The 17,730-nt window shown below is 40.4% G+C and overlaps 1 protein-coding gene across 1 annotated transcript; it reads right to left on the bottom strand.

Moving 5' to 3' along the window:
- Window positions 1-1,106: 1,106 nt before the first annotated feature.
- Window positions 1,107-16,209, bottom strand: LOC122486828 (zinc finger protein 699). Its single transcript, XM_043586445.1, has 6 exons — window positions 15,790-16,209; window positions 12,055-12,140; window positions 11,051-11,177; window positions 7,183-7,281; window positions 6,604-6,787; window positions 1,107-6,256 (listed from the first exon to the last, which is right to left on the bottom strand). The coding sequence occupies exons 2-6, from the start codon at window positions 12,097-12,099 to the stop codon at window positions 4,798-4,800; spliced, it is 1,914 nt and encodes a 637-aa protein (XP_043442380.1). The 5' UTR covers window positions 12,100-12,140; window positions 15,790-16,209; the 3' UTR covers window positions 1,107-4,797.
- Window positions 16,210-17,730: the final 1,521 nt, after the last annotated feature.

Below are 17,730 nucleotides of genomic sequence, written 5' to 3' on the forward strand. Positions count from 1 at the left end.
AAATCACAATGAGATACCACCTCACACCTGTCAGAATGGCTAACATTAACAACTCAGGCAACAAAAGTTGTTGGCGAGATGCAGAGAAAGATGATCTCTTTTGCACTGCTGGTGGGAATGCAAACTGGTGCAGCCAATCTGGGAAACAGTATGGAATTTCCTCAAAAAATTAAAAATAGAACTACCCTTTGACCCAGCCACTGCACTAATAGATATTCATCCAAGGGACACAGATATGCTGTTTTGAAGGGACACATGCACCCCAATGTTTATAGCAGCACTATCAACAATAACCAAAGTATGAAAAGAGCCCAAATGTCCATCGACAGATGAATGGATGAAGATGTGGTATATATATAGACAATGGAGTATTACTCAGCAATCAAAAAGAATGAAATCTTGCCATTTGCAACTATGTGGATGAAACTAGAAGGTATTATGGTAAGCAAAATTAGAGAAAAACAAGTATCATATGACTTCACTCATATGAGAACTTTATGATACAAAACAGATGGACATGAGAGAAGGGAAGCAAAAATCATAGAGAAACAGAGAGGGGGACAAAACATAAGAGACTCTTAAATATGGAGAACAAACTGAGGGTTATTGGAGGGGTTGTGGGAGGGGGTATGGGCTAAATGGGTAAGGGGCATTAAGGAATCTACTGAAATCATTGTTGCCTTATCTGATAACTAATGAATGTAAATTTTAAAAAAATAATAAATTAATAAAATTAATCTATGAAAACTATAGTTATTATTATACTTCTGAAATATGGCACATTTCCCCCTAAGATCAGGAACAGGACAAAGATGCTCATATTCATCATTTCTATTCATCATTATAAAGCAATGAGGTGAAAAGAAAAAACCCACAAAGTTTAGAAACCAAGTTAAGACGTTTTGGGGTGCCTGGATGGCTCAGTCAGTTAAGCATCCAACTCTTGATCTCAAGGTCATGAGTTGAATCCCTGCGTTGGGCTCCACACTGGGCGTGGAGCCTACTTAAAAAAAGAAAAGGGAGGGGGAGAATCAAGTAAGACTTTCTTTCGTAACTGACAGGATTGTATACACAGAAAATCCAAAATAATCCACAAACTATTTGAATAATATTTCAAATAATAATTTAATTTATGAATGTCATTGGATAAAAAGATCAAAGTACAAAAAGAAATTGCAATTCGCGCTAGCTGAAAAATCAAAAAGGAAATAAATAAAAATATTTACAAAGCAAAACACACCACATACCTAGAAATAAATTAAAAATATTCAAGACCTCTACAATTAAACCATGAAATACTGTTAAGAGAAATTACAGACAACCTTGGTAAATGGATGATTATATTATGTTCAATTGGAAGACTCAGTATCATAAAGATGTCAATTTCATTCAGGTTATTGCATCAAGTCAATGCCAATTCCAAGCATACTCTCAGCGTATTTGTGAAAATTGATAAGGAAATTCTAAAAATATAGAAACAAATGAAGAATAAAAAAATTGTGTCTCACTCCCAGATTTCCCTACATACTACAAAGCAACATAGAGATTGAGAAGCCATCTTTAGCAATCTAAAGATATGTTAACAGATGGCATCTAACCTTTATGAAAGGATTTCTACAATTACTTAGCCCTTGTTGAGTTACCAGACTTCAGTTCGCCACTATTGCTAAGACCACAGTAAGCACAACATGCTAGCAGACAAGATTACCTCTATTCCCATATCCGCACTTGCCCACTGCTGCCTCCTCCCCTCTCTGTATACATGACAACTGTCAGGACTCTGACTCAGTGCAGACTCTACTCTGGTTTCTGGATGAGCATGGGAGCCTGCCTTAAACAAATCGGGACACTGCACTGTGACTCGATAACAATTAGCAAGTGAGCCAGTCAGATTCTATTATAATCAACATATTGGAGTTATTCAAAAAGGCCATCGATTCTTTTCTCCCTGAGACTTCAACATGGAAAGAAAGAGCCTGGATCTTCTGGGACCTACAGCAGAGAGAAATAGCCTGCCAGGAAGAATAGCTAACCCAAAAATGCACAGTCAAGACACACAGACAGAATTCGTCAAGATAATAAACTCTTTATAGCTTACAAAAATGAGAAGAGTGAAAAGAGAAGCCAGAGACTGGGAAATGTTATTTGTAATATATGTATATATAATATACATAACATATATACACACACATATATAAAGGTTTTATATATGTATGTACATGTACTTAGATATAGAGATACACATACATACAATCAAGGATAAATACCTAGAAACCCTTCAAATAAAAAAGGAACCAAGCATGGGTGAAATGCTTCAACAGGATGCCCTCATAAAAGGTATCCAACAAGCACGTAAAACGTACTTCTCATCCTTACATATCAGGTAACTGCAAACTAAAACCAAAGCAGGCTGTTACCATATCCTCTGCTGGGTGGCTGAAATTAGAAAGTTTGGCCAGCTAAATGGAATAACCACAATTTCCACACATTGCTTTTAGGATGATAGGTGTAATCTGCCCTTTTGAAAAACTGCAGTAACTATCGAAACTAAAGATAAAGTCTACCCAGTGATCTCATTCCTACATACAAAACGTATATCAAGAGAAATGAGTGTTAAGTCTGTGAAAGGAGCAATTAAAACGTAAACCAGACACCACACTAAGAAACCAAACACGTAATTGTACGTATTGTATTTAAGCACTTAGATAAAGATCAAGAAAATCAAGAATAAGCAAACCTAATAAATTGAATGAAAAGTCAAAATTGTGGTTTCCTTTGTGGAACAATTATTGACAAGGCAGATAAATAAACTTTCTGGAATCCTGGGAATGTTCTGATTATCAGGGTGTGTACATAAGAAAAATTTCATCAAGTTATACACTTAGGAGTAGCACACTTCATGCATATTGGTATATATATGCTTTACTAAAAGAGCAGAAAATGATAAAGAGAAAGCGCCATAGGTATACTTTCAGAAATAAAGTGGAAATGTAACGGAAGGGAGAAGTATAGCTAAATGTACCTGAAGAAGCATAAACTAAAGAACTCCTCTTTCTCAAAAAAGCAGAAAAATGTTTGAAGGTGTCAAATATACATCTTCCTCCAGTAAAATAGGATGACACCCTGTCTGATGCTTACAATTATAACTAATCTTCCCTGCCGTCCACAGCTCTTCTCACTTGAGGTCCCAGGGGATTTACATAGCTGTCTTTCCCCTTGAGCAAAGTGACGTGATGGATTGGACCACAGATAACAATCCTGCTCCAAAATGGCACCAATTCTACATATTCAGTTGATGTGCCAGAGGGACTATAGTATCAGCAAAATGACAGTGCTGGAACTTGCCAGAAAATCTAAGAAGCTGTGTATGACCATGATGGAGGAACTCATGGAGAGGTCTACAGAGCTGCTGTCTCTGAGGTTACTGAAGTGAAAACATATAATGTTCTGTTTCAACCTAGAATTGATTGGTGGGTCCAGTAATCAGGAAAATGAGCCAGAAACTGAAGCCCACCTGGCCCCTATGCATCTGTCTTCATTGGATGGCTCCACTAAATGAAGAATAATGGCTTCTTCTGCCTTCCCATTTCATGCAAACTACTTTCAACAACTCTAACCTGGAACTGGATGAAGGAAATGATTTTGAGAAATGAAGTCCCAACCATGTCCAACACATACAAGCCAGCTCAACCAACTTTACTTCTAGCTTTCTTCTCACAAGGTCTCTTTTTAAACTCAAAACACTGGGTCCAACTCCCAGCCTTGAGTGAGGACAAAGAACAACATACAAAAACAAGGTATCAGAGGCGACTCTTCTTTGGAGAACTTCGCACTTATTAATTTCTGCTGAAATTGCGTATTAGACAGGAAAAGCTTTTAATAGTAAAAACCGATAACATCAAAAACTAGAAGTTCTTAGTTAAAAAAAAAAAAAAGAAAGAAAGAAAGAAAGAAAGAAAAAGAAAAGGAGCACCTGAGTGGCTCAGTCCGTTAAACATCTGACTTCAGCTCAGATCATCATCTCAAGGGTTGTGGGTTCAAGCCCCACATCAGGCTCACTGCTGTCAGCCGGTCAGCACAAAGCCCGCTTCAGATACTCTATTCTCCTTCTCTGTGCCCCTCCCCCACTTGCGCTCTCCCCAAAATAAATAAGTATGAAAAAAGAAAAAAGAGAAAAGAAAAAAATACCGAGTAAGCAATTTCCAGTATCTACCATGCTGGATCAAAATGAAACTACCAATTACAAGAAAAAAATTACAAAAGAAATCACAAATACCAAAGTGTTGATACCATAATGTTCGTATACTTGGAGAACGATGAGCATTAATTAGAAACTAATTAAAAAAAAAAAAAAACCACTCCTGCCTGCCTATGAAAAACACCTCAAATCCCCTTATGGGTCCAAAAGATTTTGTTATGAAGAACATTTACGTCTCAGCCCAAATAAAAGTACCTCACAATTTAAGCATGGTTAGAGCTGAAAAAGTATTAGAGGAAAACTTATCACTTTAAATATTCACACCAGAAAACAGAAAGTGAAAATCAATGAGCCAGCAGTCCACTTTCAAGGTGAGTCACTGATCTGCGCTTCTAGTTAAGCTTCCTTATCCAGTTAAGTGATGTTCATTGAAGGTATTACCACAAGGTTTACATACACAGGTTTCTCTCAGCTGTGAGTTCTCGAGTCTTCAAACAGATAAGCAACAACTTCCTGCTTTCTTACATTCATAGGGTATCTCCGCAATGTTAGACGGAGGATGTGAAAATGCCTTGAAGACACTCCCATATTTCTGACATTTATGTATTTTCTCTGCTGTGAGTTTTCACATGTCTTCGAAAGTAGGCAGGGCACACAAAGGCTTTCCCACATTCCTTACATTCATAGGGTTTCTCTCCAGTGTGGCTTCTTACATGTCTTCGAAAGGATGAGGGACAACTGAAGGCTTTCCCACACTCCAGACATTCAAAGGGCTTCTCTCCAGTGTGCATTCTTGCATGGACAGTAAGGTATGAAGAATGGCGAAAGGCTTTCCCACATTCCTTACATTCATAGGGCTTCTCCCCAGTGTGTGTTCTCATGTGGATCCTAAGGGCTGAGGGATAAATGAAGGCTTTTCCACATTTCTTACATTCATAAGGTTTCTCTCCAGTGTGAGTTCTTATATGTACTGTAAGGTGGGAGGAACTAATAAAGGCTTTCCCACATTCCTTACATTCATAAGGCTTCTCTCCACTGTGAGTTCTTAAATGTTCCGTGAGGGATGAAGAACGGCTAAAGGCCTTCCCACATTCCTTACATTCATATTGTATCTTTCCAGTGTGATCTCTCACGTGTGCCCTGAAGGATGAGGGACAACTGAAGGCTTTTCCACATTCCTTACATTCATAGGGTTTCTCTCTACTTTGATTTTTCACGTGTGTATTCAGGGAAGTGGGAAGATAGAAGGCTTTTCCACATTCCAGACATTCATAGGGTTTCTCTCCAGTGTGTTTTCTCATGTGGATACTTAAGGAGGAGGGACAATTGTAGGCTTTCCCACATTCCTTACATTTATATGGTTTGTCTCCTGTGTGTGTTCTGACGTGGACAGTGAGTTTTGAGGACTCACTGAAGGCCTTCCCACACTCTTTACATTCGTAAGGCTTCTCTCCAGTATGAATTCTTATGTGTATTATAAGGTGAGAGGAAGAACTAAAGGCCTTCCCACATTCCTTACATTCATATGGCTTATCTCCACTATGAATCCTCTTGTGTTTGGAGAGTGAGGAGGAACAACTAAAGGCCTTCCCACATTCCCGACACTCATAAGGCTTATCTCCACTATGAATCCTTTTGTGTTCCGTGAGGGATGAAGAACAGCTAAAGGTCTTTCCACAGTCCTTACATTCATAGTTGGTCTTTCCAGTGTGAATCTTCATATGTGCCCTAAAGAATGAAGAACAAGCGAAGGCTTTCATACACTCCTTACATTCATAGGGTTTCCCTTCAGTGGGAGTTTTCACATGCTTCTTAAAACAAGCAAGAAAATGAAAAGCTTTCCCACATTCTTTACACTGATAGGGTTTGCTTCCGGCGTGAGACCTGATGTGATTTTTAAGGGATAAATGATCTGCGAAGGCCGTTTTACACTCGCGGCATTCATAGGACTTTACTTCAGTAGTTCTCTTCAGTATATTCAGATGTGAGATTTGGCCGAAGGTTTGTCCACGCCGATTTTCTTCACTGTGTTCATTGACGTTCTCCACCACGGGGCTTCTTTTAAAAATAAAAAGCACACTATTAGTGGTAAATAAATTTTTACCATTTTCAGGGATTATGTACATTTTCTGCCCCATCAAATTACAAGTTCAAAGTTTTCCCAGAGGGGTCTACCATAGCCAATATTATCAATGAGTTGTTTTGACTTATATAATTTTTCTGATAATTGCTTACAACTGAACTATGTGTCAAATAGTGAAGATCTCAATGTAATTTTCAAAAAAAAAAATCTTGGAAAAATTCTTTATGAATTCACAATTTTTGACCAAGTTCTATATACATGTTTTTTTAAGTTTTATGACATTTTAAGATCCTCTCCTCAGGCACTACTTTTTCTTACTTACCTCAAATGTCTCTCACGGTTTTTGTTCTGATAATAAATACCCCGGTATTCCCCGTTTTTGTGTAAAATGGATGACGAAGAATCATTCCTTTTGAATCTAACTATCTTCTGTTCATTGGATATTTTTTGTCCATAAGTATCTTGTGGAGTAACTGATTCTCTAGTTTTAAGTTGAGTCTCAAAACCTGAAACAAAAAAGTAAAGGCACCTATAAGCAAAGGACTTCTGGAAGTGTGGCTGTTTCAGGACTTTGGTAATAATATGCACAATGGTCAAAATGGTACGCAACTAAGAAATGATTCTATGAAGACTAGGACTGATAGTGACACAAATAGAGAATTATTAGGAGAACAAAACACAAAGGAACCGGATAAAGTGCACATGGCCAAATACTAACTTACAAGAGGAAATACAGATCTGTCCAAGAACAAGGACACTGTGAGAATACTGATAAAAAATCAAAACAAGGAATCTGGAAGATCAAACCCCTCAAACAAAACAAAATTTTGCTCTGCTTTTATTTGATTTTTCCAAACGTAATATCCCCCCAACCAGGATGGTTTCTCCCAAGGATTCTTGCCTTCCTGGTGCTCCCCCTGGATAGGTCCTCTTTCCACTGTTTCCAGGTCCTCCTCTTGTTTCCACTGGGAGATCAGATACGGAGTGTGGAGTGGATACCCTAGTAATGCAGAAAGGCTTATCATGATGGAAAACAATGACAAACCATGAACATTTCCATGACAGTCAAAATTTTGCTCTTCTGATACTCTATGGGCAAGGTAAATTTAATTTCAACAAGACGTCAAAAAAGTTTTTCAAGTGGGGGCACGGTAGGGGGGGTTGACAGTGACAGAGACAATGACACAGCCTCTGATTTCTAGAACCAATGTGACAATCATATCTAAACTTCAATATTAGAAGCTGGTCTGATACTCAGGACCCTTTGTTCTCCTGTTGAATATAAAAATCTCAAAGAATACCAATCTTAAACAAGGTTATGCTGAGACCATGATAAAATTAAGCAAAACAAGGCCACTATGTAATTTAATCTAAGGATGACCCCACCCCCACCCCCGCAATACACACACACTACTCCATAATAAAATTTCTACCTCTTTTTGTCAGCATCCAATCTAAAGTGACCACCTGTGGACTGAACAGTGTCCCTTGAAAATTTATGTCCAAACAGGTCAATGAAACAGAACAGAGAGCCCAGAAATAGACCTACATAAACAGTCAACTGATCTTTGACAAAGGAGCAAAGGTAATAGAGAAGATAGTCTTTTCAACAAAGACTGAAACAACTAGACCTCAACATGGAAAAAATTAACCTAGACACAGACTTTTACACTTTTCACAAAAATCAACTCAAAAAGGGATCACATGGATCAAAGACCTAAATGTAAAATGCAAAACTATGAAATACCTGGAAGAAAACATAGGAGAAAATCTAGATGACCTAGGGTCTGGAGATGACTTCTTAGATACAACACCAAAGGCATGACCCATAAGAGAAATTCACAAGCTGGACTACATTAAAATTAAAAAAGTATTGCTCTGCAAAAGACACTGGTAAGAGAATGAAAAGATAAGCCACAGACTGGGATAAAACATCTAGAAAAGACACATCTGATAAAGGACTGTTATCCAAAATAAATAATTTTTTTAAAGTTTATTTATTTAAGTAATCTCTACACCCATGTGGGACTCAAACTCACAACCCCGAGATCAAGAGCCACATGCTCTACTGACTAAGCCAGCCAGGCACCCCCATAAACAAAGAACTCTTAAAATTCAACAATAAGGAAACAAACAACCTGAGTAAAAAGCGGGCCAAAGACCTCAACAGACACCTCACCAAAGAAGAGATACAGATGACAAATACACATATGAAAATATAGTTCAAAATGTCATCAGGAAAACACAAATTGAAACAATGAGATACTACCACACGCTTACGAGAACAGCTAATATCCAGAACACTGACACCAACAAACGCTGGCAAGGAACTCTCTCTCATTCGTTGCTGAAGGGAATGCAAATAGGGACACCCACTTTGGAAGATAGTATGATAGGGCAATCACACTTCTTGGAATTTACCCAAAGGAGATGAAAACATGTCCACACAAAAACCTGCACACACAGGTTTACCGCAGCTTTATTCAAAACTGCCCAAGCATCGAAACAATTAAGATGTCCTTCATGGGCTCCTGGGTTGCTCAGTCGGTTGAGCATCCGACTTCGGCTCAGGTTATGATCTCGCAGTTCATGAGTTCGAGCCCCGAGTTGGGCTCTGTGCTGACAGCTTGGAGCCTGGAGCCTGCTTCTGATTCTGTGTCTCCCTCTCTCTGCCCCTTCCCCACTCATGCTCTGTCTCTCTCTGTTTCTCAAAGATGAATAAACGTTAAAAAAAATAAAATTAAATAAAAATTAAAAAAAAGATGTCATTCAGTGGGTGGATGGATAACTAAAACTGTGGTACATCCAGACAATGAAATATCATTCAGAACCAAAAAGAAATGAACTATCAAGCCACAAAAAGACATGGAAGAATCATAAAGGCATATTACTAAGTGAAAGAAGCCACGGGAAAACCGATACGATTTGGTCCATATGATTCCAACTACATGACATTCTGGAAAAGCCAAAACTATGAAGACAGTAAAAAGATCAGTGGCTGCCACAGGTTAGAGGGGAAGAAGAGATGAACTGACAAAGCAAAGAGAATTTTAAGGCAGTTAAACCACTCTGTATGATACTATAATGATTGATGTATATACCATTACGTATTTGTCCAAACCACATAATGTATAACACCAAGAGTGAATCCTAATGTAAACTATGGATGCAGGGTGATGATGATGTGTCAATTCAGGTTTATCAGTTGTAACAAACGTACCACTCTGGTAGATGTTGACAGCAGAAGACACACTGTACCTGTACAGGGGCAGGGCATATATGAGAAATCTCTGCATCTACTGCTCCATTCTGCTGTGAATCTACAACTGCTCTAAAAAAAGTGTCTTAAAACAAAATGTCAGGGACACCTGGGTGGCTCAGTCGGTTAAGTGACTCTTGATTTCAGCTCAAGTCAGGATCCCAGCCAGGGTCATGGGATCAGGCCTCTTGTCAGGCTCCTCGCTGAGCATGGAGCCTGCTTAAGATTTTCTCTCCCTCTTCCTCTCCCCCGCCCCTTCCTCTCCCCCACTAGCGTGCGTTCTGTCTAAAATTTAAAAAAAAAAGTCATGTTCACTTGAAACCTCAGAATGTTACTTTGGAAATAGGGTCTTTGTAGATATAATCAAGTAAAGATGAAGTTACACTGGATTGAAGTGGGTCTTCAATCCATTGACTAGTGTCCTTATAAGGATTAACATAAAAAGGGAAAAAGGCCATGTGAAGATAAAGGTAAAGATTAGAGGTGCGCCTGGGTTGCTCAGTCGATTGAATGTCCGACTTTGGCTCAGGTCATGATCTCACAGTTCACGAGTTCGAGCCCCACATAGGGCTCTCTGCTGTCAGCACAAAGCCTGCTTTGGACCCTATTTCCCTCTTTCCCTCTGCACCTTCCCAGCTCCTGCTCTGTCTCTCTCTTAAAAATTAATAAACATTTTCTTTTAAAAAAGGCAAAGATTAGAATGAGAGAGCTGCATGGGGCACCTGGCTGGCCCAGTTGGTGGAGCATGCAACTTTTGATCGTGGGGTTGTGGGTCTGAGCCCCACATTGGGTGGAGAGATTATTTTAAAAAAAAATCTTAAAAAAAAAAAAAAAATGATATGCTGTGTACCAAGAAACACCCAGGATTGCTGGCAACCACCAGAAGCTGGGAAGAGACAGGAGAAATTTTCCCATAGAGCCTTCAAAAGGAGTCTGGCCTTATACTTCCAGTGTCCAGAAATATGAAATAAGTCTCTGCTGTTTTTAGCCACAGTTTGTGGTACTTTGTTATGAAAGGCCTAGGAAACTAATACAGCCAGCTTCCACAGGCCCATCCCCAAATCACTCAACCAAAGCACAAACCCTATAATATGTACTTTTAACACCTTTCTGAGACATACCACAGCTCCCCAGGTCACTGAGTAATAAACCCCACTTGTTTACAGGTATGTTCCTGGTAGTCTCTGAGTAAAGAACACTGACATCAATAAAATTATCCTAAGGACCGAAACCACAAACCTCCCTAAGACCCAAAGGGATGCCCGAAGTCTATGCCCACACTTTCAACACGTAATAAGCATCAACGCTTTTAACCACAAGAAAAAGACAGTTCACTACACAGATGTTTATTTTCATGATGAAACCACTAGACGCAGTAAGTTCCTTGGGGTCAGTGAGTGTCTGTCGTATTTACCACTATATTCTAATTCCTCAGTCCAAATCCTAGAACAAGGTCAATTAGTAAAATTGTTTTCTCAACAACTAAATGAAGGAATGTTGCCACTCTTACCTAATGAGGCCAGGTTCTGGAAGTTTTCCAGCATCACATCTCTGTAGAGGTTCCTCTGAGCAAGATCCAGCAAAGCCCACTCCTCCTGGGTAAAGTCCACAGCCACATCCTCAAAGACCACTGAGTCCTAAAACACACCACACATATTCTCTTCAGGAAGGTACCAACTCTCCCCATATATGCAGAACTGATGAGGTTGATAACACTGGGGAACTGAGAACTAACTAACTCACAGTAAGTTCTGAAGATACTATGGTCTCCTGACATCTACCCCAGAATGCAGTCATCAGATCTTTTGCTCTCCCCGTAACTCTCTTCCTAACTGATCCAATCCTGTCTCCCGCATCTAACTACACTTCTAAAATGTTAAATTTATCTCTTCCACAGTTTGATGGTGACCAATTCCAGTCTTATAATAATCCAGAACAGTCCAGAGCATATGGCTGAAATGAAATGCTCTAGAAATGAAATAAATTCCACATTGACACCAGCAATTACTTGTCACAGAAACAATTTCACCTGCTTCCTTCTTTCCCACCATAGCACTGAGCACAACAGGAAACACTGGGTCATATCGGAATGAGGTTTAAATGCATAAAACACACCGAGGAACAGAGAGACCTTCTTTTTTTCACTAACCTGAGACCCAGGGGACTGCAGAAATACAACTTTCATCTCAGGCCCACAGCTAGCCCTATTTTCTTGTCCTCTAGGCCAGGGGTCAGCAAACTACAGCACATGGGCTAAATCCAGCCTACTACTTGCTTGCGTAAGTAAAGTTTTCCTGGACCACAATAAAACATTTGTTTAAGTACCGTCTGGGGCTGCTTTAGGCTAAATTGGCAGTTCAATTGCAATAGAGACTCTATAGCCTTCAGAGCCTAAAATACTTACTATGCGGCCCAACAGAAAAGCAGACTGCTGACCACTGCTCCACACAATCAGGAGGTCAATGACCTGGCGGAATGGAAAATTCTTTTGGCGAATTATTAGCCCCTACTTACCTGCGTCATATTTTTCTGCAACTCAGCAGCGCTTTCTTCTTTCATGTTCCCTTCATGAAGAAAGCCAGAGTACTGAGAAGTTAGAGCTGAAGCAAGAGAAAGAAGACACGAGAATCCAGATCTCCCCACAACTCACGAGGCGAGATGCTACGGCAGGTCCATTATGAGGAACCACTCCCCTCAAAACAAACACACGCGCACAGCCCCAAGATACCCAACCAAACACACACTGATCTGCTAAGAAGGTGAAGTAATCTTATCTCCTCTAGAGCTAGAAACTCTTTAGAGCTAGAAACCACTGCTGTGGTCCGTGTTGATCATTAAAAAAAAAAAAAAAGGTTAATCGTCCCATTTTGTAAGTTAATTGAAATTTTTAAAAGTTTAGCTGTCAATTTTCCCATGATAATGAAAAGCAAAACCTATGACACGATGCCTTCAACCATAAAAATACACATGGTGTCAAATCCAAAACAGCACTTATATATCCAACTTCTGGGGGCTCCACTCCCGACATTTCTTCTGCACTCCTGGCAGGCTAACAGGCATTGCTCCCCAGCCTCTGACCACCGAATCCTCCCTCCAGGGGCTGCAGGGTCTCTGAAACTTGGTTTTTGAGAAAGAGCATCAACCGACTCAATTCCACGTGTCGGAGGCAGTGAAGACTGCCATGCTTGACTCTCTTGCTAAAGTTTGCCTGTACAGAGGACCGCAGCAGCAGGGCAAGAACACCTAAAGTTAGCAAAATATGTCATCTCCGATGGCGTTCTCTGCAGCTGTTACGCAAACTTAAAATAACAAAAACGCAACCGTTTTGTCCGTGCAGTGGATCCAGCAGTATGTTTTAAATCTAGTAAAAACTGCAACATCCTTTACTACATTAGTAATGTGCCATTTGAGCAACCATGATGTGAGCATGACTTTGCCAAGAGCTTTCCTCTCATAGAAGCTCTGCAAACCAGATATTACAACTAGTTTAGAGTTGAGAAATCTTAGCATCGATTAACCACATACTCAATGCTACTCAGTCAGAAAGGGCGTATATACTACATATACAGGCGTGTGAATGCAGGCCTATTTTCCTTTAGAGCCTAAAATCCCAATAAGCGTATTTCTGAACACAGACCTTACAATTTAGTTGTTAATGAGGCTGTTATTACTAACATTACCAGAGTCTGGCCTGGAACCCTGCTGTGTACTCTGGAGAGTACACAAACGAAGTATTCTACTGAAATGTTTTATCATTGTGAGCTCCTTCTCTTGACTAAGCCTCCTGTCTTGAGCAAGGACACTTCCCTTAAGGCCCTTACCTCTTGCTTCTTTATTTCATATTTACTTAGGTAATATTTACCCTGATCCCACTACATACAGTCACAGGGGATATAGCACTAAACAGAACAGAAAAGTCTTGAACCACAGGGATGTTATAATCTTTTAAGGGAGGGGAATAAACAGAGAAACATATCAGGTAGTGGTACATGATACATAATAATGTAGCCAGCACATTATAGGGATAGAGAGGCACACACATATTTATCTTTAGTGAGTCAGGACTACTTTTGTGGCAGGGAAGAAGTAGAAAATTAAAAGAAGTGTTTCAGGTGCACCTGGGTGGCTCAGTGGGTTAAGCTTGCAACTCTTAATTTTGGCTCAGGTCATGATCTCACAGTTGTGAGATCAAGCCTCACATGCGGGCTTGACGCTAAGCGTGGAGCAGGCTTAGGATTCTCTTTCTCCCTTTCTGCCCCTCTCGCTCATGCTCGCTCTCTCTAAATAAACATTAAAAAAAAAAAAAAAAAAGAAGTGTTTCAGAGAACACTGGAAATCCACAGCTGGTGTGATTTATATATTTATAAATATCATCAACTCCAGACGAAAAAAAATCAGTAATTGTGGGCTAATGATTAATCTAAAGGTTGGAAAAAGAACAGCACAAACGTTCAGAAAAATGAAAATAAGACAAAATTAATGATATTTTTTAAAATTAATAAAAAGAGGGGCGCCTGGGTGGCTCAGTCAGTTAAGTGTCCAACTTCAGCTCAGGTCATGATCTCAGGGTCCGTGAGCTCAAGCCCCATGTCAGACTCTGTGCTGACAACTCGGAGCCTGCTTCAGATTCTGTGTCTCCCTCTCTCTCTGCCCCTCCCCCACTCATGCTCTGTCTCTCAAAAATAAATAAACGCTAAAAAAATTTTTTTTAATAAAAAGAATAAAAACTAAAAATGTGCCCTTTGAAAACTAATGAAATCAACATACCTTTAGCAATTTTAATAGAATTATGAATGGGTCACAACCACAGATGTTGCAGGGAGAATATAACCAAAATATTAAGGAAACATATATCAAAATGTAAGACATGAATGAATTTCTAAAAGAAGTATAACTTTCTGGCGACATTCTTTTTTTTTTTTTAAACGTTTATTTATTAATGAGAAACAGAGATACAGAGCATGAGCAGGGGAGGGGTAGAGAGATGGGGAGACACAGAATCTGAAGTAGGCTCCAGGCTCCAAGCTGTCAGCACAGAGCCCGAACTCACGAACTGGGAGATCATGACCTGAGCCGAGGTTGGTCACCTAACCAACTGAGCCACCCAGGCGCCCCTTTCTGGCAACATTCTAAAATAAATACAAAACTTGATTACAACCAGCCCTTAATTAAACAAAACAGTAGTTTAAAACATGCCCCACAAAGGAAATATAAATTACAAATTGTTTCACAGGCAAGTTCACCAAATAAGTAAAGGGTTCCTAATTCCATTGCAGGGGTGGAAAATACGATTTTCCTGAATGTTTCCAAGACCAGAAAAGTACAACTCAAAACAAAATAGGCAAGATCTCATTCATACATATGAATGCAAGGTAATATAAAAATATTAGTGCAGTCAAGAAATGAATAGTGGTTAAAAACTGAATCTTCAATTAATGTAATCATCACATTAACAGAAAACCATGACTATTCCTCTTAGATACAAAATAGTGACTGATCTCTATGAATATCCATTGGTGATAATTTAACCCACCAAAATTAGAGAACAGCTTTAGTTGGAAAAAAATAATTATTATCTACAAACATCTACAGCAAACATCCTATTTAACTGCTGAAATGATAGAATAACTCTGGGATCAGGAACAAGGCAAGGATGCAAATTATACACTATTCTAGTACTGTCTGTCTACCGTAGTGGAAGTCCTAGCAAATACCCTAAAGAAATAAAAGGAAGGGGCGCCTGGGTGGCTCAGTCGGTTAAGCCACTGGCTCTAGATTTCCGCTGAGGTCATGATCTCAGGGATGGGGAGATCCAGATCCGGCCCCTACGTTGAGAGCAAAGAGTCTGCTTGGGATATTCTCTGTCTCTCTCTCTCTCTCTCTCTGCCCCTCACCTGTTCGTGCTTTCTCTCTCAAACAAATAAACATTAAAAAGAAAGAAGGAAAGAAAGAAAGAAAAAGGAATGCAAGGTACAAGAATAAAAGAGAAAATGCTGAGAATGGCACAAGACCGCACTCTCGGTATGAAATTCAAAACAATCTACAGATAAATGATTAAAATTTATAGCTGCATTCCACGAGGGAGGGGTAACAGGGATAGTAAGTAATCAGTTCACATTTATGTACCTGGATATAATGTATCAAATTGATGCCCACAGGCAAGGTAAAGTTCACCGATCAAATATCTCCTGCCCCAGGAGGGGAGAGATGCGAACGGAGTTGAAGCAAATGTCACCACCCCGTGCTCACCGAACACGCTGAAATCCAGACCACCGTACAGACGAGGTGGAGGCGCTCGTCCCCGTAACCCGAATGGCAGGGATGCTTTTACTTTCTGAGAAGACACCAAAAGATGCTTTGAAAGGCCGATTAAATACGAAGGTGGTTCTCTAACTCTAACCTACAGCCGACTCACCCCGGCTGCTGGACGCAGCCCAGAGCTCCGGATTCAGTGAGTTCGGGACGAACGGCGGCCTGCCGCTGGGTTCCAGCGGGGATAGGAGGCACGGCCGAGAGGCCGTCCTGTAAATGCCGACCTCTCCGCCTCCAGCGGGTCGGACCTGGCGCTGGCCAGGGGCAGCCGGGAAGGACACGAACCGAGGTAATTAACTACCTCAGACTCGAGACGGGGACCGAAGAGATATGGCCGCCAGCTCGCGCAGGCGCATGAGTCCACTTCTGCTTCCGGTTTCTGGGCCTCGCACAGCGTAAGGGGCGGAGCCTCGGTAGCTGAGCCGTAAGATTACGAGGGGTGGTCGGGCGGGAGGCATCTCTTTCTCGGGCCGCGAGTGGAAGAGAAATGCTAGTTTTCTTCTGGGGAGAGAGGCGGTTGGGCCCTGGGGGCGAATCAGCGCAGGATTTGGAACTGGACGGGACTGGGGGGACATCAGGTCCGTGGCGGGGTTTGGTTGACTAGGACTGTGGGGCGGAGCTGGGTCGAGACAACGCCTAGGGGCGTGGCTTAGTTGACTATTCCGAAGGGCACGGTTTACGGTGGAACCAGGTGGAGGGGCGAGACTTGGTTGGCAATTCTTGGGGAGCTGAGGTCTAGGGGGCGGGGCTGCGGGGATAGGGTTAGGGGCTCCCATTCAGGCTCCGAAGCCAGACATCTGGATGCTCAATTGCGTTTTTTTGAATTTATACCCTTCTCCACTTTGTTATGCACAGAACACGATAGTTATAACTTTAAGCCTATACCACTTCCTAAGATCTCCCTTCCATTAATTCAGTCCTTTCTTAGGTCTTTAGTTTTCCCTTTCATTGTTTTATTGATTACTGCTCTTGTAGAGAAAGGCGATTGATAATTGTTTATGCAAGTCCAGTTACCTGGAAACCTGGCTCTCCTCTAATAGTTGTCATTACGTTATTTGATTTTCCGTATAAATACAATTTTCTGCCCCTGTTTTTTTCTTGTTCTAATACTACCTCGTTTCTTTGTGCAGGACCTCTCAAACTGTTGTAAAGTCAGAAAGAAATCAAGCATTCTTGTCTTGGTCGGTAATGATTATCAAGGATGCTAGGTAAGCTATTTGCTGTAGATTGTGTTTGTTTTTGTTTTTGTTTTTACACGCTTATGCATCGAGATGTATTCATTCATCCATCATTCTATTTAAAATAGATTTTACATAAAATTGACAAATTTTGAAACTTACAACAAACTGAAGCTGTGAAAAGAAGTTGAAGAGCTACATAGTCCTGAATCTATTAAAGGAAGTATATTTACAGTTTCCCTTGACTTTACAATGGGGCTATGCCCTGACAAACCCATCCCAGGTAGAAAATACCATTAAGTCTAGAATGCATTTAATACACCTAACCTAGCTAACATCATAGCTTAGCCTAGCCTACTTGGAGCGTGCCTAGAATACCTACATTAGCCTACAGTTGGGCAAAATTATCTAACACAAAGCTTATTTTATCTTTTATAAAGTGTTAAGTATCTCGTGCAATTTATTAAGCAGTGTACTGAACTTGAACAACAGAAAGGGTATATGGACATAGAATGGTTTTAAGTGTACTGGTGGTTTATTCTCATGATCTCATGGCTGACTGGGGTTGCAGCTGGCTACCCCCGCCCAGCATCAAAAGAGAGTATCATACCACCTATCAGTAGCCTGGGATGTGATCAAAATTAAAAATTCAAAGTATGGTTTCTACTGAATGCATATTACTTTCACACCATCATAAAGT

The sequence above is a fragment of the Prionailurus bengalensis genome, chromosome A2 (assembly GCF_016509475.1).
Source record: "Prionailurus bengalensis isolate Pbe53 chromosome A2, Fcat_Pben_1.1_paternal_pri, whole genome shotgun sequence".
Lineage (NCBI taxonomy): Eukaryota > Metazoa > Chordata > Mammalia > Carnivora > Felidae > Prionailurus > Prionailurus bengalensis.

Coding starts and splice junctions, on each gene's coding strand:
- LOC122486828 (XM_043586445.1), bottom strand. CDS start 12,099: ATGAAAGAAGAAAGCGCTGCTGAGTTGCAGAAAAATATGACGCAG. Junction 7,282..11,050: donor CCAGAACCTGGCCTCATTAG/GTAAGAGTGGCA, acceptor CTGCATTACTAG/GGTATCCACTCCACACTCCG. Junction 6,257..6,603: donor AACCGTGAGAGACATTTGAG/GTAAGTAAGAAA, acceptor TATTTTTAAAAG/AAGCCCCGTGGTGGAGAACG.